General features: G+C 53.1%; 2 protein-coding genes across 4 annotated transcripts in view; one reads left to right on the top strand and one right to left on the bottom strand.

The window, feature by feature from the left end:
• MOSPD2 (motile sperm domain containing 2) overlaps positions 1-4,793 on the bottom strand; it is a 32,877-nt gene extending 28,084 nt beyond the window's left edge. Inside the window, exons 1-2 of one of the 2 annotated variants that reach the window (XM_068144406.1) lie at positions 4,710-4,793; positions 4,380-4,446 (exon numbers count right to left, since the gene is read on the bottom strand). In XM_068144406.1, the coding sequence (XP_068000507.1) occupies positions 4,380-4,446; positions 4,710-4,718 (76 nt within the window). In that variant the 5' untranslated portion in view covers positions 4,719-4,793. The remainder of the gene's footprint in view (positions 1-4,379; positions 4,447-4,709) is intronic. The other variant, XM_068144407.1, reaches the window with a different exon arrangement.
• Positions 4,794-4,912: 119 nt separating this feature from the next.
• On the top strand, positions 4,913-16,397 carry FANCB (FA complementation group B). Of its 2 annotated transcripts, none has more exons than XM_068144405.1 (9): positions 4,913-4,964; positions 5,825-6,855; positions 7,507-7,659; positions 8,140-8,232; positions 9,440-9,568; positions 10,628-10,800; positions 12,680-13,134; positions 13,922-14,159; positions 15,561-16,397. In XM_068144405.1, exons 2-9 carry the CDS (start codon positions 5,920-5,922, stop codon positions 16,009-16,011), a joined length of 2,628 nt encoding a protein of 875 aa, XP_068000506.1. In that variant the 5' UTR covers positions 4,913-4,964; positions 5,825-5,919; the 3' UTR covers positions 16,012-16,397. The 2 variants fall into 2 exon arrangements, with proteins under 2 accessions (XP_068000506.1, XP_068000505.1); XM_068144404.1 differs by having other exon boundaries at positions 4,943-4,986.
• Positions 16,398-23,249: the final 6,852 nt, after the last annotated feature.

Below are 23,249 nucleotides of genomic sequence, written 5' to 3'. Positions count from 1 at the left end.
CCAGCGACTGGAGCAAACAGATTCCTCACAGCACCAACACAGAGAGCTGCTCAAAACATTCTTCTCTCCAGCAGCCACACCAGGCTTTCTCTCTAGAGAGTGCTCCCTACCTCTGAAATGTAGCTTGCAATTAGCCAATCAAAACCCCCAAGCTTGCTCCTGACTCACAGCATCATGGGGAGAGTCAGTGTCTGCAACTGCAGGGGGAAATTTGTCTGGCAAAACCTCTACCTGACAATTAAGCCTTGCCCAAAGGAGAAAGGCAGAGGATGTGGATGGGAGAGGCATGGAATGCAGGCAGTAAGAAAAGCCAAATATGTAAAAGGAAGTGTGGAAAACACCTGTTGAGTGGGGAACCAATCCAGCACACCCTGCTGCTTCACAACTTCCACTGGAATACTGAAACAGACATCAAAGCTGACCTTAGAAGTTCCCTGAGGAACACAACTGCACTGAAGGCTGCTGGAGCACACTGTCAGCACCAGCCACTCCCAGAAAAAGGACCTTTTGTTTCCCTTGCTCCTGTCACCACACAAACCACTTACATCAGCTCCCACAGAGATCCAAACAGAGCAGAAATGAGCCCAGAATGTGTAGTCTGTACACTGCCCCAGCAGAAAGCATTTGCCAGTCTGCAGCACCAACAGGACCTGTTCAGCATCAGCAAGGTGCTTGCTAGGGATAAACACTCCTCACCAGAGCTGCAGTTCAGAGGCAGCCACAACACAGACTGGAAACACCAGCACCAGAGCTCAAACCCTGCTCTGCAGGCAGCTCTCACAGCAGCCAAGCTTCCCCTCCACAGCTCCTCCATGGCCACCGCTTGCTGCACAGCCTCAGCAAGGAAGCTCTTGTGCAAGCTCTGGGGACATGAGCCACCAAGGGTGTGTGACACTGCAGGCTGCAAAGTGACCACTGAAGCCATTGCTTGGTCACACCAGTGACACAGCTGGCTGCTTCAGAAACGTGTGGCTGGTGCTTTCCAACTGCTCAGAGCTTCTCCCATCCCACCCTGACAGCTGCCAAGTCTGCAGCCTGTGCTTTGGTTGCAGCTTTGATGTGAACCATTCCAACCTGGACTGCCTATGGCAGGGCAATATTGCTTTCTGGTCCAGGTCTGGTTTTGTACAGCCTGGTTTAATCTGAACCAATGTGTACTGCCAAGCACTAACTGCAACCAAGAGTCAGGACTCCAGAGCCCTTGTAAGCTTCCATTCAACAACAAAGACAGACACACTTTCCTGTATGACCACCACAGCATTTGTGACCCTTGCCAGTGCCTCCTGCAGGAGGGGAGAGGGTGGGGAGGACAGCAGTCAGTACCTGTGACCCCTTGCATATGGAAGAGTCACTTCATAACACAAGCACCAAGACTCCAGGATAATCAGGAACAGTCTTCCTCAAAGGGAAACTACAACAGTGATAGCTGCAACCTCCAGAACCCAAAGCACCTGGAAGCTTCACTCCAATGCTAACATTTGCAACCCACTTGTGAAGAGAAGGAGGCTCACAGCTGGGTGTCCACAGCAGACTCACAGAAAGCATCAGCTGCTCAGTGTTCTGAGGGCAGGCTGGAGCTGCTGGATGGGAAGCAATCATTCCTGCCCTCACCACACAAAAATGTAGCCCTCCCTACACTGTAAAACACACAGAGCAAAGGCTGAAGGACTACAAGAGAGCTGAGGCCTAGGTGTTTCTACACTGGATGGGAGCATGGCCACATTAATTTGCTGAGGGCACTCCTAAATTCCAGGGAGAGACTTCAGAATGTAAACCCCAAGAAAAACAAACCCTAATCCTATTTCCTTGAAAGGGCTAAGAGCCCCAAAGCATGACCCAAAAATGGGCTTACTGAGAACATGTGCATGAATACTGCAGCTAGGATTACAGTTTACCTTACAGCAGCACCCACTTGGTTTGCTGGCTGGAACACACAGCCCAACAGAGGCCTCCTTACCACCAGAGAAAGCTGTGCCCTTCCAGACTGCAAAGCATGGGCCACTTGCAAAGCCAATGCTCCCTCTCAGCAGCAACTGTCCACAGCAGATCAAGGCTTTCCAAAGTAACCATTGTGTGAGGGAGATTCTGAGATAATAGACCACTAGGCACAGTAAATCATCTGTCATCTTGAGACACAGACATCAACTAATAGCATTAGCAGCCAAGATCCTCCACCTTCCTTGGAGGGAGCTTCAAAGCTGCCAAGGGCATCCCGATTGACATAGAGACACCAAAGAAGGAAACAAGGTCCCTGCTCTCCAAGGCACTGTTCCAGCAATTCTGCCACAAATGCAGGTCACTGCTGGCCCAGGCAACGAATGTCAGAGGTTGGAAGGGACCTTCAGAGAGCATCCAGTCCAACCCCACTGCCAAAAGCAGCAGCACCCAGGGGAGTCTGCACAGGAATGCATCCAGGTGGGGTTGGAAAGTCTCCAGAGAAGGAGACTCCACAGCCTCTCTGGGCAGCCTGCTCCAGGGCTCTGCCCCCCTCACTGTAAAGAAGTTTCTCCTCCTGTGGAGCTGAAACCTTTTATGTTCAAGTTTGTCTCCATTGTTCCTTGGCTTATTACTGCACACCACCCAAATGAGCTTGGCCCCCTCCCCTTGACCTCCCCTCAGCTACTGACAGACATTGATCAGATCCCTCTCAGCCTTCTCCTCTCCAGACTAAACAGCCCCAGGGCTCTCAGTCTCTCTCCACAGGGGAGAGCTCAAACAAAGTTTCCTCTAGGAAGGTCAGCAGAGCAATCATGTGAGACAAAGTTGTTCCAAGACCCAGGTTCACATGAGAAGGGCTCCAGCCAGTCACAAAGCAGCCGAGGAAGTGTGCAGCCCTCCAGTAAAAGGGGGAGCCAGGTAACCTCTGTGGTTCTGATCAAGAGCATCAGAGTAAGGGGAGGGGAGGGGAGGGGGGGTGCAGGGTTGAGACTTGTATTAAAGGACATGCAGGTGACTCAAACTGCTGGGCTCCTGCTGCCTTTGCATTTCAAATAAGACAGAAACATGTTTTTAATGAGGTCCTTAGTCATAATAAAGTGCACTGCTGGCTGCAGTTACTGGCATACTGCACTACTCTATAGTCCTTTCTCACAAGCAATGCAAATCAACCTTAAACCAAGATGAAACTAGGTGTAGCTTGGTCATTCCCTTTGCCCCAGGCATCCCCAGCACCCGCAGGCCTCCAGCTGCACTTACTGATGGAGCTGAGCAGTGTTTCCATGCAGGCCAAGAGGCATTTGAGCTGCAAGTCACTCTAGATTTTCCTATCCTCTATACAGAAGAGCTCTGCAGAGGGACCTTGCCAGGCTGGACAGATGGGCAGAGTCCAACAGGATGGCATTCAACAAGTCCAAGTGCCAGGTGCTGCACTTTGGTCACAGCAACCCCATGCAGAGCTACAGGCTGGGGTCACAGTGGCTGAGAGCTGCCAAACAGAGAGGGACCTGGGAGTGCTGATTGACAGCTGCCTGAATATGAGCCAGCAGTGTGCCCAGGTGGCCAAGAAGGCCAATGGCATCCTGGCCTGCATCAGGAATAGTGTGGCCAGCAGGAGCAGGGAAGTAATTGTGCTCTGTGCTCAGCACTGGTTAGGCCATACCTTGACTCCTGTGTCCAGTTCTGGGCTCCTCAGGTCAAGAAGGACATTGAGAGACTTGAAGGTGTCCAGAGAAGGGCAAGAAAGCTGGGGAGGGGTCTGGAGCACAGCCCTGTGAGGAGAGGCTGAGGGAGCTGGGGTTGCTTAGCCTAGAGAAGAGGAGGCTCAGGGGAGACCTTCTTGCTCTCTGTAACTCCCTGCAGGGAGGTTGTAGACAGGAAGTGGTTGGTCTCTTCTCTCAGGCAACCAGCACCAGAACAAGAGGGCACAGTCTAAAGCTATGCCAGGAGAGGTTTAGGCTGGAGGTGAGGAGAAAGTTCTTCACAGAGAACAAAAGTAATTGGCCATTGGAATGTGCTGCCCAGGGAGGTGGTGGAGTCCCCGTCCCTGGAGGTGTCCAAGGGGGATTGGACGTGGCACTTGGTGCCATGGTCTAGTCATGAGGTCTGTGGTGACAGGTTGGACTCGATGATCCTTGAGGTCTTTTCTAACCATGGTGATTCTGTGATTCATGTCCAGGCAGCCCCAAGCGCAGCAGCGTCCCAGACCCCGCACTAGAGCCGACCAAACACAACCACGAGTCCAAAGAACCCAGACGTGCGCCCCGGCGTCCCAGCACACGATCCAGAAGCGAGCACCAAGAGCCGAAAGAGAAACCCCCCCGCTCTGTGCAGCGCGCCCACCCCGCAGCTCCAGCCACCCGAAGAGGAGGCGAGAGCAGGCACCGCCCGGGCACGCAGAGCCCCCGGGGCAAACTGCACCGGGCACGGCCGCCGCAACTCACCCGCCAGACACTCCGCCTCGAAGCGCCGTCTGGTCTCGCTTATCAGCGCGGCCTTGTCCTGTCGCTGCTGAGGGGAAACAAGAAGGACGTGAAAGGAAGGGAAAAGCCGGGGACCAAGGCAGCCCCAGTCTCTCACCTGCTCGGCGGGCCCCGCCACGGCCCGGCCCCCAACCCCAGCCAATGCCGGCGGGCAAGGGAGGGGGAGGGGAGGGGGAGGGGAGGGGGAGGGGGAGAGGAAGGGGAGGGGAGGGGGAGGGGGAGAGGAAGGGGAGAGGAGGGGGAGAGGAGGGGGAGAGGGGGGGGGGGGGGGGGGGAGGGACGAGCTCTCACCTCGGCCATGGTCCGGCGGAGCCGCCCGGCCCGGCCCTGCCGCCGGTGCCCCAACAGCTCCCGTGAGTGGCGACGGACGCGGCACGTGACGCGGATGGGGAGGGGCCTCCCGGCGCCCCGCCCCACGCCGACAGCGCCGCCAATGGGTGGGGAGCGGCGCCGCGCGGTGCCTCCCGGCATGCTCTCTGCGGCGCGCGGTTCGCTTCCCGCCGGCCCTGCCGAGTCCGGAGCTGGGCTGGGGCCGCCGGGGGCCGGGTAAGACCCTGCCGGTGATCGGGTAAGACCCTGCCGGTGCTGAGTCTGTGCTCGCCGTGTCTTTGTTGTTGCTGGATCGAGTGGGGAGGGCGTTAATGGCTGTCAGCGCTTGTCGGCGGCGATTGGGGGTGTACGCCGGGCCGGGGCCCGCTGCCGCCTCAGGCCTTGAGCCGCTTCTAGCACCGTGGGAGCCTTTCGGGGCAAGTAGACCCGGCCGAGGGTGTGAGGGGCTTGGGGGCTGCTGCTGCGGCTCCCCATCCGGCCGAGGCAGGCAGCCCTGCGGGGCGGCTGAGCCGAGCGGGGGGCGTCAGTGTGTACCGAGTGAAAGCTGCGGCAGCCGTGGTTCGCTCTGCGTCCTGGGGGCTTCTCTGGGGGAGGAAAGGAGCTGGCTTGGCGACAGAATAAACTCTTCTTCAGAGAACTTTCTCCTTAAAGGGGCTGTGCCAGTTAACCAAGAATGAAGGAACGAACCCGGGGTTCTTATTAAGCCTACAGCTGAGTAGAGGCTCTGGAGCTTAAGAATTCAAAGCACCGTTGCCTTTCAGTCCACCCAGTATGTTCGTGGAGCAATCACACAAACAGTGTCTGTGGTTTGGTTTCTTTCAACTTGTACTATGTCCTGCAGCAGCTGATCAGCAGCTAATCTGTGCCTTGGCTTGAGTGCAACTCTGCAGCACCTCTGTTACATCCCTCAGTACAAATTGTCTCTCTCCACTTTAACCTGAGATGAGAGCATGTGCTTCTCAAAGAAGCCTCTGACATTGCTTTGCAATGTAGATTTTCACTCTCTCTTACTCCTAGGGATAAATTCCTTCAGCTAGTCCCAAAATGATTTGATTGCTTTGTTTTCACTTTTGTAGGTGGAAAGCATCCAGATAGGTTAAAATTTCTGCAGAGAAGTAATCCTGCCAGAAATGGAGCTGCATCCAGTTGTGCTGTAGCAGAACGTGTAAAGATGCTGCTGAGTGAGCAAGAGCAGCTCCTGTCCTACAATGGTGAAGTCCTGATATTTCAGCTGTCACCCCCCAGCCCCGTGGAGGGAGCAGCTGATAAGAGAGTGGATTTGTGTGTCAGGAGAATGACCTTCAGCAGAGACACGAAGCTCTTTGTGCAGAAGTCTTCTGGAGTGTTCAGCCTGCGTAGCAGGCCCTTGAAAACAGAAATAGTTTGTTGTAGCTGCACAGCAGATTCCAGAACTGGGATTATCCTCCCCTGCATTTTGATGAAAAAGAAGAAAAGGAATAATGTTGTCAAATACCTTTTGCTGTTCCTTCACAGCTCCAACCAGTTTGAGCAGTCCTTGCAGTTTCAGTTGGATTATGAGCTGAAAGAAGATGTCAGGCTGTTTGCTGGCCCCTCGGTGCTGTGGAGGCATGCCAGCAAGCTCTTCTACATCTCTGCCAGCACCTGCACAGTCCTCAGTGCTCCTGTTCAGCTGTCCTCTGTCGTGTGGACAGGTGAAATCCAGGAGGAAGGGCCTGTTGTCTTAGGGATACGAACCGCTTGCCTGACAGAGGGTGAAGCAGAGGCTGAGCTTTCTGCTTCAGACAGAGCCATCTGGGGCACTGAGTTGTTTGGCTACGCAGTCAAAGCACAGAAGATGCTGCCTGGCACATGCTTTATGCCCCATGCTTATGGCAGGGTGGTGTCCTCTGTCTGTGTCTGCAAGAGTGAGGCCTGGAGAAGGCAGCTCCGGACGTCGCTGGTGGCCGTCACTCGCAAGAATCAGCTGATCTGGTTCCAGGATGGGCAGCCCAGAGGTGTTTGTGAGCTGCCTTATGAGGAGCCATACTCAGTAAAAGCAGCTGTAACCAGCAGCAGTGATGTGCTGTTTGTTGTGTCCTTTGCCTCTGGAAATGTCTGTGCTGTGCAGAGGAGAGGCAGCTTGCAGGTATTGTGCCTTTCACCAGCTGCCTGTTACTGCTGCAGCTTTGGGTTGCTCAGATTGGCTTCGTGGGACTTCTGCAGCTGAAGAGGGGCAGGGTTGGGTTTGTTTGTTTGCTGCTGTTGCTTCTGTGAAAATCACCTCTCTACAGCATCAGATTGTTTTTCTTTCTTACACCTTGTTTCCTAAAGTCAGGAGAGACAAAGCTAGCCTGCAGGGCTTATGGTCCTCTCTCAAGAAGAGCTGCAGAAGCCAGGGAGGTTTCTCCTCTTTGGCTGGCAGCATTGTTGTACGAGTTTGTCTTTGCCTCCCCAACATATTTCAGAGTGCAATACAACAAAGATCTCTGAGTGCTACAGGTACAGTGTCTTTAGGTGCCCTGCAAGTGTCACTGGTTCTGAACAAATGTTAGAGAATTCAGCTCTTCATTGAGCACACTGAAAAGTTGTCAGCTCCTCTGCCCCCTGTACTGTGCAAAGCAATCTTTAGAGGGCAAAGCCTGGTTTCAACTCAGGCTCTGAGTGATAAACTGAGAGTGTGAGCCTGAGATGGCTTCCAGTACTGCGCTGCACACCCCTGACCAGGCTGCCTCTGTGCAGAAAGCAAGCTTCAGCAGTGCCAAAGCTCAGCCCTCTGTTTAAACCTCTTCTGCCCTAGGTGGCTTCCAAGTGGCAAGACGTGAAGTGTGTGCTGGTGGACGACTTCATCGGCTCTGGGAGTGAGCAGCTCCTGCTGCTCTTCAGGGATGATTCCAGTGCAGAGGTGTTGAGCACATTCACCATAACAGATCTTGGAGCAGTCAGCTATGCAGTAAGTGCAGCCTGCCTCGTCCCCGCTGCCCAGTGTGTGCTTACTGCAGTGGGAGCTCAGCAAAGCGAAGGGCCCTCAAGTCTGAATGCAGTCATGCATTCTCTGGGGAGATGATCCTGCTTCCTTCAGAGCATCAGCATGCTTTGGGAGGTGAAAGCAGTGCAGCTGACAATGCCTCACACCTTTTGGTTAAGAATAGAGTGGAATTAAGCAGGTTGGCAAAGACCTTTGAGACCATGGAGTCCAGCCTCTCTCCCAGCACCCTCCCTTCACGAAAGCCACCGAGGTGGTTACTGGGTGCCATTGAGCCTTGCCTTTGGGTCCCACCACCCTAACTGCCTGCAGAGGGTTGTTCCTTTGGAAAGCACAGGAGTTCTGCTGCCTGCTTGTGTTTGCCCCCATAGCCTTAAACTGCTGTGTGATAGCCTGTACCTTACTTTTGGTGTTTAATGAATTCACTGTCTGGGTTTGGCTTTTCAGAGTGGTAATATTTACAAAGACAACGTTGCTGCTGCAGAGGGATTGCAAGAGAATGGCTTGCTTACTGTGCAGGCCCTTCAGACAAGACTACAGGTTTGTGCTCAGTAGTTCTGCCTCCCTCTTTCCTCCAAAGCACTCTCTTGTGTCATTGCATGATCTAAAAGGTGAGGTTTGCTGGAGAAGCGGATCAGACAACTCAGCATCCATTGCTGAAGCAGTGGTAGTCTGAGTTCTCTCAGCTGTTACAAAGGAGTGGGGTAATTGCAAGGGTCTACTTTAAGGTGGATGAAACCTCTGAGATAATGGTGAGGCCATCCCATCACAGCTTAGTAGCAGTCACTTGGCTCATGGGTACTTAAATACCAGGTTAATAAAGTCAGAGTGTTTGCTCCTCGTGACCTGTTTTGAGTGGTGGCTTATCCTGAAAATAAAGAGCACTGTGGTCTGATTCTCTGCCTGTGGGCTTCAGACAAGTTGGCTTTTACTTATGCCCAAATGAGTGGCTGTTGTTTCACCACCTGGTGAGGCTTCTCTTCCTGTTACTAGCAGCTAAAATGAAGCTCAGAAGTGGCTTGCTTTTCCTTAGCAGCATTTATAAAGCCATCTATTTAACTGCTTTTGTCACAAAACTGACCGCTGGCAGAGGAGTCCTTTGAGACTTAGCCGATCACCGTCTGAGCACCAGCACAGCAGGGAGCCGTCAGGGTACCTGCCAAACGGCTTTGCTGACTATGCTGCCGGCAGGTCTGGACAAGTCTGTGTCCACCTCGATTAGAAGACATTGTAGAAACGCCTTTATTCCTGAGTCCCGAGCCAAGTCTAGCACAGGCTTACTGCATAGGCTATGGTGCTGATGAGGCAGGGTCTGGTAGGTCTCACATGAGAGAGCTCTGAATGCTTTAGTGTACTGCGCTTGCCGTGGGCAGCGCTGCTTGCTCTGGGTGCCCTTGGCTCTTGCAGTGTGAGCAGAGAGCAGCATTTTGCTTGCGTGGAGTGCATTTCCCTCAGGCTTGTGAGCTGCTGGTGACTGATCCTGACTGATGTTGGTGTTGGATTCTTTTGTCCACTCCTCTGTGTGTTGACCTGACCAATAATGAATACAAGAAACTGAAACCGATACCTTCCCATGGCAGAGTGAAACAGAAGGGATGCAAATGATGGCGTGGAAGTGGTAAATGTATGCGTAATTTGGTGAAATTTGTGATCCTTACCTAAAAATAGGACTCTGAGGAGGTGTCTTGGTAGCCTCAGTTTGTGTTCTGGTTTGCACAAGTTTGACAACCATCTGCATCTTCCACAGGCTGGCTGCACAGCGGTTCGAGAGCTGCAGCAGCACTTAGGACTCAAAAGGAGAGTTCTTCTGCAGTCCTGTAAAGCCTTAAAAGACCTTGTGGAGGGCAGAACCCATGTGCTGCCAACTGCCAAAGAGGTAAAATGCAGGGGAGGTGACAGATCACTTCTTGGTTCTGCTGAGCCATTTGGGGAGGGGGATTCCCTCAGCCACTTGTTGCTTTCACCTGCAAAACAGCCATCTGCTTTTCAGTTCTGGTTCCTCTCTCAGTGTACATAGTGAAGAATACATTTCATTGTCTGCTTGAAATGGATTTGCACAATACCTCCTGGCAGCTGAGCTGCACGGAGGAGCGGCCTCTGAAGAAGAGGTGGTGCCAAAGAGGATGGGGACTGCGCAGTTTGAGCTGGCACACTCACCTAGGTATTGAATAGCTGTTCAAGATCTAATGCTGCAGAAAAGGAGCTGTCACAGGGCTGTGTGACAATGGGGACAGGTGCAGCTGTGGGCTGGGAAGGTGATGGAGGCTGGAGAAAGGTCATCTTGATACATTGCTCAAAATAAGCCTCCTGACTTACCTGCAATGGAGTTAGACCCCTTCCAGTTTGTGTGGGGCCTCTGGAGGCAGCCAGGCTTAGACAACAACATTTCAATCACTTAATGATCACAGTATCACAGTATAGCCAAGGTTGGAAGGGACCTCAAAGATCAGAGTCCAACCTGTCACCACAGACCTCATGACTAAACCATGGCACCAAGTGCCACGTCCCATCTCCTCTTGAACACCTCCAGGGACGGTGACTCCACCACCTCCCTGGGCAGCACATTCCAATGATGAACAACTCGCTCGGTGAAGAACTTCCTCCTCACCTCGAGTCTAAACCTTCCCCGGTGCAGCTTGAGACTCTTGAGACTCTTCTTTGGACAAATAATTGTATGGCAGTTCAAGATTTAGGCACATTCTGTTTCTAAGACAGGAAGGTTGTGCTCTTCCTGATTGCTTGTGTTTTAAGGAAACGCAGCTCTCTCTCTCTCTCTCCAAGCAGCTGCAGAGACTAAACTGCTCTGTGTGGGCTGCAGCTGCTGTGCCTTCAGAGCACCTTCAGCAGTCATCTGTGGCAAAACACCACTATTGTCATAGCGAAAAAGGGAACTAATATTCCCACTGACTTCCTCTAAACCCCATTTTTATGCAAGGAAGGTCTTGTCCCTCTCTGGGATGATGTGGAAAGTCGTCCTCCTCCACCTGCTCTTGGCCGGGAGACACCAGTGGCACAGCAGGCCCCAGAGTGCCTCGTGGAGAGCCTCTGGCAGCGTGTCGTGGGGGACAGCCTGGTTGTTGGAGTGCAGCTGGCTGCAGCATTTCACCTGTGAGTACAAACTGGCATCTGCTGCCACTGGGTGCGTTTGTAGGAGCTGATTTTGCAGGCTAAGCTCTGCAGTAGCAAAGTGGTTTTGTGAGCTGTGAACTTTGTGTGTTTATTAATTTCTTCAGCTGCGTCTTGTGGTTGCTGCTGCTTGTGTCTCCCTGACCCTGTGCAAACCATCACACTGAACAGCCACAAAGCACTTGTGCCAGGACAGCCACAGCACTGGCACAGGCTTGCTACATCACTGATGGCTCCTGCCTGTCTGTACTGAGGGTGCCATGCACCACTGGCATGTGCTGTGGCTGTGCAGTTCCTGATACCTGACTCTTAACACCTTTAAGTTCCTGGTGAGTGATTTGCTTGCAGAAGTGCAGAAGGAAACATTTTCACTCCTCTGATCAGCCTAATGAATACTCAGTCTTTGAACTGAGCTATGCTGTAATCAAGCAACCAATCAAACACAGTCTTAGCTAAGCTTCTGTGCTGTGTAGATTCTGTGGAGCTGCACAGACCTCAAACCATCAACATCATTGTTTTGTTTCTGTCCTTGGTTACTATGTCCATCTCAGTTGTAGTTGTAAATCTCACTCCTATCATTTCCCCCTTCCAGGGAGGGAGCTCACTTGGAGGGCAGTGTCAAAAACAGGATTCCATGAGACAGATTTCCAGTGTGCAGTGTGAGCTTGTGTGGAGTCAGAACTTCTGAGCCACATCCCACCAACAGTGTAGCTGAGGCTGTCAGAGTGAGCTAAAAGCTGCTGATGCCACTGGGCAATGATTGCAGTGGCTGTGAGGGAGCTGACCTGTGGTGCCCTTTGGCTGTTCTGCTGGAGCTGAGGCTATGTTGTGGCTCTGCTGCCAGGGTGCTAGGACTTTACAGGAAGGTTGACATCATCTTGACAGCCTCTGTTCGAAGGCTCTGAGGCAAGAGATTGGTTTTGCCTTGCCAGTGTTGATTCTTTCAGCTTTGATGATGGTGACTTTTGAAAAGGAAACAGCTGATTGCTCTGCAGCTTCAGAAACCCTCCAAAGGGTCAGAGCCTGTCTTTAGAAGCCAGCAGCAGTGTTGCCCTCTCCTCCTTTTTACAGTTGAGAAGAGATGTGTGAAGATGAAGCCATTGGGTAGGCTGGTGGGAGCAGAGCTGGCTGCAATTCAGTGCTCTGCACAGCCACCCTGGGTTTGGGGAAGGGCCTTGCTTGCCCTCCACCCCCAGCACTGACAGTCTGGACTGGTTGGGGTTTTGCTTCCTACTCATCCAAAATGGCAAGTGGTGTGTCAGGGTGCCTTGTGAAGTGGTGAAAAGAAGGCCTTGACAGGGCTGCCAGTGGCAGTGACATCCAGAGGCTGAACTGATAGAGTAGTCACTCAGAGGGGCTCTGGAGCAGGGTTGTTAGGATTCCATTGGAAGAACCCTGAAATGGATAATTAACTTCAGACAGTTCAGGCAAGTAGTGCCTGTGCAAGGTGGTCTGATTGGTGTGAGGTATCTTAAATCTTTTGCTTTATCCCCTGCACTCAGTTTTGTTTGAACAGCTGTCAGACACTACAGAGCTCCAGAGGAGCTTTTAGTCCTTACAGAGCAGAATTCAGTACTGTTTTGATGAAAAGAAATGAAGCTTTTAGAAATAAGGTATAAATATAGGAGAGTATCTCATGGGTTATGGGAACTTTTCAACATTGTGGGAGTGAATTGAACATCCAAAGTCTTTCAGCTCCTGGAAGCTCGTAGAAGCTCTCACACTGTGTGCTGAGCTTAGAGCAGTCCCTGGAGCGGCTTCTGTTCCCTGCAATGCTGTTGGAGTCTGTACATACCTGCAAAGTGTCTGTCAGGAGGCAAGATACAGAGCAGGAGTGCAGTGCCCTGCCTGTGCCCCACAGGTCCCTGAGTGATGCCAGCTTGTCCTTGGTGCTGGATCAAGCTTCCTCCCTGGCCGCTCCTGTCATCAAGTGTCGAAACAGAGTCACCAAGCTGGAGAGAGCCTGCTCGGTGCTGCCCCTCTCCCCGTGTCAGACTGAGCCTCCTGCCAAGAAGATCAAACTGGACCAGTGTGGCAAGAGTGACCTGAGGAAGGAGTTTCCCCGGGGGTGTGTAGGGGCTGGGCTGGGTGCAGGCAGGGCAGTGACTGCTGTCACCAGCCTCTCACCGCTGCTGGCCTTCCACCGCGTGTGCTGCGCTGTCCTCCTGCGTGCCAAGAGGCAGGCACCTCACAGGGACAGCCTGCAGCAGAGCAGAGAGATCTCTCTGCTCTGTGGGAAGATTGCCTTGAGCCTGGAGGACATTTCCAATGGAAAACATGCAGTAAAGCTGCAGAGGGAAAATGGATACTGCACAGGTATGCTTTGCTTTGGGTTCATGAACAGGTAGCTGAGTCTTCCCTTTGCTCTGGGTGAACCCAAGCTAAGCCTTCAAGGTCCAACCACATCTCTCTTAGAGCATCTTGGGCCTGCTGGGAAGCAGAAGCTGAGTGAAGGTTTTCCAGCATGGCAGAAGTGAGCTGCTGTAAGGTTCTGTGCTAGCACTGCTGCTGAGCTGTGGCTGGAGAGGTTGGTGTTGGAGCTGAGTTAGCTCAGGACACTGAGGCCTGCATTCTTTTCTGTTCCAAAATGCTTTCTCTTGATTAGATGCATAGATTATTTTTTCTGGCATGGTATTACCTCTTAAGTGATCCCACAGCAGTTGCAGCTTTTCCTCATCCACACATCTACTGAGGTAATTTGATTTCCTTTCTTCTGATGTTCCTGATTGCAGTGGGTTTGAGCTGAGCTTCTGCCCAGGTAGCAGAACATCCTCTGAATCATTTCATGGAACTTCAACTTCTGTCTTCCTTTAATGCTGCATCACTGAAGCCAACATGTCCTCTTATTGTCACAGGAGGCTATTAATAGCCTGCTTTTGGCAAGGTGAGGTGTGTCTTCAGTGGCTTCCTGCCACAGGTGGGGCTTGGGTACTCAGCCAGCTGTTTTGCCTGGCAGGAGCAGGCCTCAGAATTTAGGTGAGAGGATTCCCAGAGGAGGTGCAAGCTTCCCCTAAACCTGGGAGTGTGAGCCAGATCTAAGCACATTCAGTGCATGCAGCATGATAAAGATAGCTCAGTGTGTGTGTGCTATGTTTGCCTGCAGGTTCCATGGAAGATGTCCTTGCTGTGCTTGCAGTGTCTGCCAGGTTCTCCTTCCAGGTGCTGTCTGCTGCCTGCACATTGACTCCAGTCACTTGGTGGCTGCTGGGAGCAATGGAGTGCACACCCCTGCAGGAATGCCCAGACAAGCTGTTCTGTCACAAGGCAGGGAATGTGCATGGCACAGTTCTCAGCTGGACCCTGAGGAATCCATTGGAAGGAGTTCTGACCTTGTTTTGCAGGTAAAATTGCCCCCGAGGGGTAAAGAGCCTTCATCTTGCACACACTTTGTCTTTGGTGCTTCCTGGGGCCACAGTCAGCCAAGATGCTAACCAGGATGCTTCAGCTAGGAGACTGTGGTAACCAGAGAGCTGTGGCAGGGCCTGCAGCATAGAGCTGTGCCCAGGCTGGAGCGTGGAGTTGTAGCTGCCTCTGGTCTCCACTGCTTGGGGCTGGCCCTGTGGTGCCCTTCACTGAGCAGTGTGTGATCATTGCTGGGCTTCCTGAGGACCTTTGCTCTGCAGCATGGGGGTTTTTAAAACATTCCTTAAGGTGATTCAAAAAGACAGAAAATAGCAGCCCCAAAGCCTCCAATCAGGCCCCAGGCTGCACTGAACTGAAATACATGCCAGTTATGCACATTCATGCATAAGTAATCTGAAGAGGCTCAGTCATTTCCTTTCCTGGTGTGGAGTTTTGGCCAGGTGTCTGCAGAGGTTGCTGAGCCAGGCTGCACAGGTTACTAATCCTGCCTGAACGTAGGAGCCAGCTGGGTAGAGCTCAGGACACAAAGGGAGCTTCCTGGGCAGTGTCCCCAGGAGTGCAAGCCAAAGCAGTAAGAAAAGCAGTAGCTGTTCCTGGTGTCTGGCTAAGAGTGAGGGTCAGCCCTTCCCCCTCGCTGGGGCTTCCTCTCTTCTCTCAAAGGCTGCTCAGGAAGCCAATCAGTACAACTCTAAGCCTCAGGGCTGTTGGTTCCCTTTCAGGAACTGATCCATTTGCTCCTGACCCATTGCTGCATGGTCAGTCAGCTACATGTTTGTGGTGTGTTGCACATTCCATAGCTGTGCATTCCCCCCCACCCCAGCCAGGATATTTCTGTGGGAGCAGTGAGCTACAGGCCAGGCTGCTCCACAGCCTGCCAGAACCAGAACAAGCTCCATTTGGTGAAGTTGTGCAGTGTGGAGATGCCTTCCTGGCCTGTCAGAAAACTACCTCCTTATGGATGCTGCTGGGATTTTGGGAGGCTGTTCTTGCCCAGGTGCAAGACTCTGCCTTGGCGGCTTCCATCCAGTCTCTAAGTGCCTTCTGTTCTACCTCTTCACTGTAGCCCAGACAACACAACTCCTCTGTGCCATTACAGGTGGATTGCTCCACAGGGCACAAGTGATTCTCCTGTGAGCTGTGACACAGCTGTTTTAGCACAGAGTGTCTGTGCTGCTGAGGCTCTTTGGATGTCCAGTGGCTCCTCTGATGCCATGAGAGCCCTTGCTTGCTCTTGCACAGTGTACATAATCCCTCAAACCATCAGCACTACAGGTTTCTCCCTCTTTGATTTGAAGTAGCTTTGATTTGTTTTCCACTAGAGAATTTTGAGGCTAGAGAGTAGCAATCATCACCATCATCATCATCATCTTGTTTTACAGAAACCTGACTGTCTTGTTCCAGTGCCTCCACAGCCTGAGAAGAGCTCTGCCAGCAGGCTGTGATGTAAAGCTGCTGAGGTCTAGCAGCAAGGGTGCACTTACTGAGCAGCTGGCCCTGGCTCTGGAGAAGGAAATGCTCACCTCAAGAAGCTCTTTCTTCTCAGTGCTCAGCTCAGGAAGTTCTTTCTTCTCCAAAGAAAGTAAAGCTGAAAGCACCTCTGCATGGGGGGATGTGCCTGCCCAGGACATGAGTGCTGCTGCTGTGGCTGCTTTACTGGAGAGTGAGGAAGGGGTGGAGCAGTTCAGAAAGGAGCTGCAGAATGAGCAGGACCAGAGCGAGCTGAGCATGGCTCAGACCATGGCTGCTGCCCTCTACCAGGAGATGACCTGGAAAACAGCAGCAGCTCAGCTCAGCTCAGATATGGCTGTCTGGAGACTGAGCAAGGCCTAGGAACCACTCACTGAGCTGATTGTGGATAAGTTTTATTAAACTTGGACTATTCAATAACACATTTCAGTGAGTACTTATGGGACTTTATCTAGAGCTCAGACAGTCATCAAGGCTAAGAGTGCTGGAAGTAGCTCTGCAGCTGGCTGGCAATGCCTGGTGCAGTCATGGAGAGCTCTCTACCTGGCTAGTAAGGACATGGCACAACCTTCAGGGGTAGTGATGCAAGTGGTGGGTCTGCTGCCTGCAATGGGAGAGCCTTTGCTTTGGCAGACTCTAAGGGTCTGCTGGAAATCTGTGGAAGGTTTGTGCTGGTGGGGGGGTTGGGGCAGAACTTGTAGAAAAGAGGAGTAAGTCTGAACAGAGGTTCAGGCTCCCTGGAATCTTCTGCTGGCAGCCACAGGAATTAAGAGCTGTGTGCTTGCCTCAACTTGTCTCTTGGAAGTAAAAGCAACTGGAGCTGTTAAACCTCACTTTCTTTGGCCTAGCAAGTGCCTTAGGGGAGGTTCAGGTTGGGTATTAAGGGAAAATTCTCCCTGAAAGAGTGGTCAGGCCTTGGAAAGGGCTGCCTGGGGAGGTGGTGGAGTCACCAGGCCTGGAGGTGTCTCAACAACGTGGAGGTGGCACTTGGCAGCACGGTTAAATGGCCATAGTGCTGTTGGGGGACTGCTGGACTTGATCTTGGAGGTCTTCTCCAGTCCTAATGATTGTGTGGTGATTGTTCTCAGCACCTGCTGGTGCCCAAAGAAAGCTGAGCAGGTGAAGTCACTGCCTTTGTCACCAGCAGTTGGGGTCCCATCTTCTGGACTTCCCAGAAAGCCTTGGAAGTAAGTTCTTGCACAGAGTGTGTTCTGCAAGTACTGCTTCTGGCAAAGCATCTGAGGAATGCCAGTCAGTGGCAGCAGCAGTGCTGGGGACAAGTGCTGGAGCAGCTGGGTGCTTGGTGCTGCACACTGCATGGCAGCAGGGCAGGCTGGGAGAGGTGCAGGTCAGAGCCAGGAAGGCTCTTTGTGGTAAGAGCAGGCAGCTGCACACTCCCTCTGCATTCCTCCAGGGGAGCAGCAGCTGGGAGCCAGTCCCAGTTCCTGGGACTCCTGGCTCCTGGGCAGGTGGTTGGGAAAGTCCCTGGGAGAATCCTTTGCCTCATCAGGGATGTACAGGTAATTCTGCAGGGGGGTTGACCTGCATGTAGCAATCACAGCCTGCTGGTGCATGATCCAACCTGGGCAGCTCTTGGCTGGCAACTGTGTGGTAGTGGCTTTGTACCCAGCCAGCAGGCTCTGGCTGCTCTGAATGCCTCCATTCTGGTGGGTTGCAGAGGGCAGCTGATCTCCAGAGCTTGCCAGAGCTCTGCTGGATCAGATCCCTGCAGAGAGGAACCAGCTCCCTGACACAGAGCTCCCCTTGGGGAAGCCCTCAGTGCCTGGCTGGGCACTTGGGCATGTGCCTGTGGAACACAGTAGAAAACACTTCCTCTGCACAGTCCTGACCTGCAGCCCACAGTGCCCCAGCTGCCACCTCAGGCTCCTGAGCCTTTTGTTTTAAGGATTCCTGCAGTTAAGGCTCATTTTTCATTCAGTTCTGCTCACTGGCAGTGGATTTCAGTGCTGCCTACCACATGAGAAACTTTTGCTTCAATTTTGCCTCTTCTCGACCCCACTTAAGAAAATTCAGCACTCATTAGCTGTGCTCAGATGCTGCTACCATGCTTAATCTATGCTTGGATGTGAATTTTTAATGCACAGGCTTTTAAGGGCTCCAGAGAGGAGTGGATTTCTGGGGGAGGGGGCGGCAGAATCTTTTTCCAAAGGAGTATGGAATTCTTTAACGGTCACAGAGCCACAGAATGGCTCAGGTGGGAAGGGACCCCAGAGCTCATCTCCCCAACCTCCCCCCCATGCCTGGCCTTGAGCATCCCCAGGCAGGAGGCAGCCACAGCCTCCCTGGGCAGCCTGTGCCAGGGCCTCAGCTCCCTCACACTGAAGAGCTTTTTCCTCAGCTCCAGTCTGACTCTGCTCTCCATCAGTCAGAGCAGCTCTGCACTCTTCCTGGTGTAAGCTTTGTTTGCCTCTCAGCGTGTCTGCAGTCATCAGCAGGAGCAGCTCTGGGCTGGCAGACCCCATGAGGTGCCTGAGGAGAGGCAGCAGGGGTGAGCCCTGCAGGGTGAGTGCTTACCCACGGCCCTGGCTCATGGAGGGGTTGGGGTCACTCTTCACTGTCCCCTGGCCAGCCAAAGCCTGTGCATTAATGCCAGGAAGCCAACCACAGCCACCAGCCTGTGTGGAGCAGTAATTAAAGCAGCAATTAAAGCAGCAGTCATTAAAGCAGTAATTGCCACCTCAGCAGGACTAGAGCTGGGCTTGCAGGTTCCAGCAGGGGATAATCAGCCCTGGTCTAATGATGTTTTCCCTGGGCTTGCTGCTCCCTAGTGCTGTCCCTGTCTGTCCCAGAGCCCATGGTTTGCCCTCAGCCACTCTGAGAAGACCTTGCCTTGCTGGTTCTTGACTAACCTGCTCCAGAATGCACAACTTCACTTTACTCCAGCTGGGCTCAAGCCCTGTGCACTGCAGCAGCTCTCAGCTGCCCCTGGCCAGGCTGCCCCTGTAGATCATAGAATCAATAAGGCTGGAAAAGACCTCAGAGATCATCGAGTCCAACCTGTCACACAACACCTCATGACAGCTAAACCATGGCACCAAGTGCCACATCCAGTCCCCACTTGAACACCTTCAGGCATGGTGACTCCACCACCTCCCTGGGCAGCACATTCCTATGGCCAATCACTCTTTCTGGGAAGAACTTTCTCCTCACCTCCAGCCTAAACCTCCCCTGGCACAGCCTGAGACTGTGTCCTCTTGTTCTGGTACTGGTTGCCTGGGAGAAGAGACCAATCCCCACCTGGCTACAACCTCCCTTCAGGTAGGTGTAGAGAGCAGTGAGGTCTCCCCTGAGCCTCCTCTTCTCCAGGCTAAGCAACCCCAGCTCCCTCAGCCTCTCCTCACAGGGCTGTGCTCCAGACCCCTCCCCAGCCTTGTTGCCCTTCTCTGGACACCTTCAAGTCTCTCAATGTCCTTCTTGACCTGAGGAGCCCAGAGCTGGACACAGGAGTCATGGTGTGGCCTAACCAGTGCTGAGCACAGAGCACAATTACTTCCCTGCTCCTGCTGGCCACACTGCTCCTGATGCATGCTCAGATGAGCACAGCTCTACTCCTCGGGTAGGGACTTGGTGTTCCCACCTCACTGCAGCACAAAGGCAGCCTGCAGTGCCTCGCAGGGTGCACATCTGCTTCCTGGCTGCCACCCCTGCCTCTTCCAAGGGCTGATCATCCACATCAGGAGTCAGAACCTACTTCCTGTCTCAGCAGGGGGCTTGGTGGGCAGCCTCACAAATATGCTACCCCTTTGCCTAGGCTGTCTCAGGAGTTGGGGTCATTTGGGGCCTTATGTGGCTCCACCTTGGCTACATTGCCAAAGAGAAAGGCAGAGAACTAATAAATCATAAACAAGTTCCCATGTTCAAACATGAGGCTTTGGGGCACAAAGTGTCAGTCAGGAGACAAATTGTCCTTACTGCTCCTCAGCTAAGCATCTCCAGAAGGAACTGCCAAACTGTTTGGAGTGTGCCAGCCAGAGCACAAGGAGGCTGCTGCTCACACAGCTGCCCTGGGGCCAGGACAAGTTGGTCAGTGGAAGCTCCAGGAGAAGGTTCCTGGCTACAGACACTGAACTCTGAGTACAGAGCTGCAGCTTAGAGCAAGGCCTTGGCAGAGCAGCTGAGCATTAGGGCCACCAGCAAGGTAGCTGTAGGGTGCCCTGGGGTGGTGCTGGTGCTTGTGAGACGGCAGTTTGGGAGCCAGCTTTGGGACATTCTTTACATACTTCTGTGGTCCTGCGTGGGTAGTGAGCTGAGCAGAGAGCCTGCAGAGCCTGCACAGCAGAGATGATCCTGATAGAGGGCTTCAAAGCCATCTGTAGGTGCCACACAGCCTTGGCCCACTGTATCACTTACTAGGAGCAAAAGGGAAGCACACAAATTCCTCAGCTGTTCTCTGTACACTTAAACAGACTTTAGCTTTCTCCTTGTCAGTGTACAAGGCTTATCTTTCCTCCAGCTGATGTGCATTGATTTCCCTCTCCTTGCTAGAGTCTCTTATCAGTCCATTCTGAATCACAGGTTTGCTTTGGAGCCTGACTTCTCCTGAGCAAGGGGGTCCTCCCTGGCTGTACAGCAGCCTCCTCCAGGAGGTGTGGCTGTGGAGATGATGCTCCTTAGGAAAGCTGAGCTCCCTCGGGGTGCCCCAGCAGAGTCTGCTGTTTGTGCAGGCCCCAGCCCCAGCACTTCACTTGTTTGCTTCAGCTGTTTTGCAGGTATCAGGGGAAGAGACCTCTCAGCACTTGTGTCCACAGCTGGCTGCAGGGGCAGAGAGCTACTGTGGGCTCTGTGCTTTCACAGCTTTGCTGCTCAGCAGATCAGCTGCTTCCAGCTTAGAGATGAGGGAGGGAGAAAACGTTTCTTCCCCTCCAGCATTTTATTTGCCCATTTTCCTCCTCCTCTGCTTTATGATGATGATATAAATGATGCTTCTTTGTTCCTGCTGAGAAACACTCCATGCAGAGAGCAGTGCCTAGCCTGGCAGGTGCAAGCTCCTGGAACATACAGCACAGCTTTTAGCAGAGCAGCCAAGGCAGGAACCCTGCACACTGACTTTTGTATTTATAGCATTGCATTCACAAGGAAAATAGAGGGGGGAAAGGGAAATAGTTTTGGGATCATTTGGCCAAACTCTTCTTTGTGCACCTCTGATGTTTGTGGAGGTGCAGGAGGAGAAGGTCTGAGCTACCCTGCTGATAGTCTGACTGCACTGGAGCAGAAGCAGAGGATTTACCCCAGCTGAGCAGAGACTGCTCTGGGGCTTGGCAATTTCTTTTGTCATCATTTGTCAGCAAATTTCTCTGTGTGGAAGACTGAAGGACACCTGTGGCTCCAGTTCCTGCAGTGCTGGGTTACTGCTGAATGGTGCAGGGAGAAGGCCATGGGAAAGGAAATAAATCCTTTTCCAGGAGCTGACAGCCACTCCTGAGGGAGCTGACCTCAGCCAGCAGACTGTGAAGCTGATAATTAACCAGGAACAGGAAGGTTCATCATTTGGTAATGAGCTGCCTGCAAACTTCTGATGAATAAAGGCTGGCAGACAAAATCTCCTGGCATGGCACATCCACCTGCAGGGCACACTGCAGATGCCTGACCATCTGATCCAGCCAGGGGATGGGGATGGCAGAGAGGTGCTCCAGACGGTTCCTCAGGCGCTGCAAGAGCAGAGAATTTCTCCTGCACTGAAAGCTGCCTGGCAGGAGCCCCGCAGCGCCATGAGGTGCTCCAGGAAGCCACGAGGTTGTCTCTCCACCTGCTCTTGTGATTCCTGCCGCTTCAGCATCGCTCCGAACTGCACGGTCTGGTGGTTTACCTCTGCGGCTTTCCCCTCCAGGTGTCACTGCAGGGCAGACCGAGGGCCATGCACAGGGCCAGCTCCGGGTTTTCATTCCGCCGGGTACGTATTTGCCTTTCTCTGGAACGCAGCCCGAGCTGCAGACTCCTGGGGACGCAGTGCCTGCTGTGAAGGCAACGAGACATCTCCGGGGCATGGCAGGCTCCTCTGAGGTACTCCTCTTCACTTTGCCAGCTTTCCTCCTTGTAGTTCACCTGGGAAGAGTTGTGGGTGGCTGAGGCACTGAGGTAAGCTCATTGCAGAGCAGCTCTCCTGCTAGAGAGATGCCGCTCTGAGGCACCCCATGTCCTTCCTCCCTGCACTGCTGCCCACTCGTGTCCCACTGGCCGCCCTTTCTGGGACCCTTTAGCTCTGTATGCAAGTCTGGAAGCTAAGAGGGTGTCAGCACTGCCTGAGCCTAGCTCAGGTGGTCAATGACTTCAGGACAAGTTAAGCTTACTGGAGGTCCTTGCTGCTCTGTGGAACAGGAGCTGGACTCGCTCTGCTGGTGGGGTCATTGGTAGAAGCTTTCAGTGGGAGTTCAAATCAGTCATCCCACTGGCAGTGGGGGAGCAAAGCCTTCCACTGCTAAGCCTTCTACACTTTCCATCACCTCACCCACCTTGCCTAGCCTGTGGTGCCTCTGGCTGAGGGCAGGATACAGCTCAGGTTCCAGTCAGCAAACACTGTTAGTACCACAGCTGAAAGCTGCCTGTCCTTCCACCCAGGAAGATTAAGGGTTCATGCTGGTTGGTTTGGTTGTTTCTTCCCTCAGACCCTGGCTTCCATGTCTCTTGTTGGGCATTTTAAACATGCACCTTGCCATCACACCTGGTTACAGCTGGGCAGTGGGCTCAGAAGTGGTGGTTCACAAGCTCTGCGTTCAGGGCAGCAGGTGACCAGATAGGATACACCCAGGGTACAAGCTGGGGAGTTTCTTCTGCTGCGACTCAGACCCTGCAAGATCACTTCTGCTGAAGTGCAGGGTGCAGGATGGCTGAGGAAAAGGCAGAGGTTAACTTGGTTAAGCATCCTCTGTAGAGGTTTTAGTGCTGCCTATAGGCGTGGAAGTGTATGGGAACTCTGCCAGCACCGAGCCAGCACTGCTCGGCTGCCTGTCCTGTGTGTCCCGTGTGTAGTGCACCAAGCTCTCAGGTACAGGCAGGTGTCTGTCACAGTGCTTGCAGAAGTGAGCTCCTCAGGCTTAGAGAGGCTCTGGTGGAGCTGATGGCCTTCCTTCCTAGCCTGGAGTGCTTCTTGCACATCTGGATGGAGGCAGGCAGCTCTCACCGGTGGTCCTCGTTCCATTCTTGATGTGCTGTCTCCAGGCTTCGGTGACTTTCTGCCCTGCGGCCAGTGCTCAGGGCACAGCTCGAAGGTACCAGGGCACAGCTTGAAGGTACCAGGGCACAGGGCTCAGGACATTGCTGGTACCACACCTGCCCACTAATTGAGAGCCAGCTGATACCTGCACTGCAGTGCACACCTGGGGTTGTATCACAGGGCCTAGAACAGCCTGACAAAAGAGTGACAAATGCCATTTACCCGTCCCTGGTGGTGACTGGGACACTGCTAATGAATCAGAGGAGAGGAGAGTGACTTTCTCCAGGCACAGCTAAGTGCCATACCTCAGCAAGGTACAGCTGAATGGAAGTTGTTAGGGGTCTGAGCCATTCCAGATCATCACTGTGAACTGACTCTTTCTGATTTAAAATAGCATTGAAATCCTTTGGAAACAGGGTGGGGGGAAACC

Source organism: Melanerpes formicivorus, unplaced genomic scaffold, assembly GCF_026170545.1.
Source record: "Melanerpes formicivorus ecotype bairdi unplaced genomic scaffold, bMelFor1.0.p_v2 SCAF_11, whole genome shotgun sequence".
NCBI classification, from domain to species: Eukaryota; Metazoa; Chordata; class Aves; order Piciformes; family Picidae; genus Melanerpes; species Melanerpes formicivorus.
The sequence above is the reverse complement of the archived record's forward strand: the minus strand, read 5'-3'. Positions and strand labels throughout refer to the sequence as shown.

What these genes read in the sequence shown, in the direction of transcription:
- FANCB (XM_068144405.1), top strand. Translation starts at nt 5,920, where the DNA reads ATGCTGCTGAGTGAGCAAGAGCAGCTCCTGTCCTACAATGGTGAAGTC. An exon ending in TTGGAGCAGTCAGCTATGCA is followed by an intron (nt 7,660 to 8,139) that starts GTAAGTGCAGCC and finishes TTGGCTTTTCAG; the next exon opens with AGTGGTAATATTTACAAAGA. An exon ending in CTGGCTGCAGCATTTCACCT is followed by an intron (nt 10,801 to 12,679) that starts GTGAGTACAAAC and finishes TGTGCCCCACAG; the next exon opens with GTCCCTGAGTGATGCCAGCT.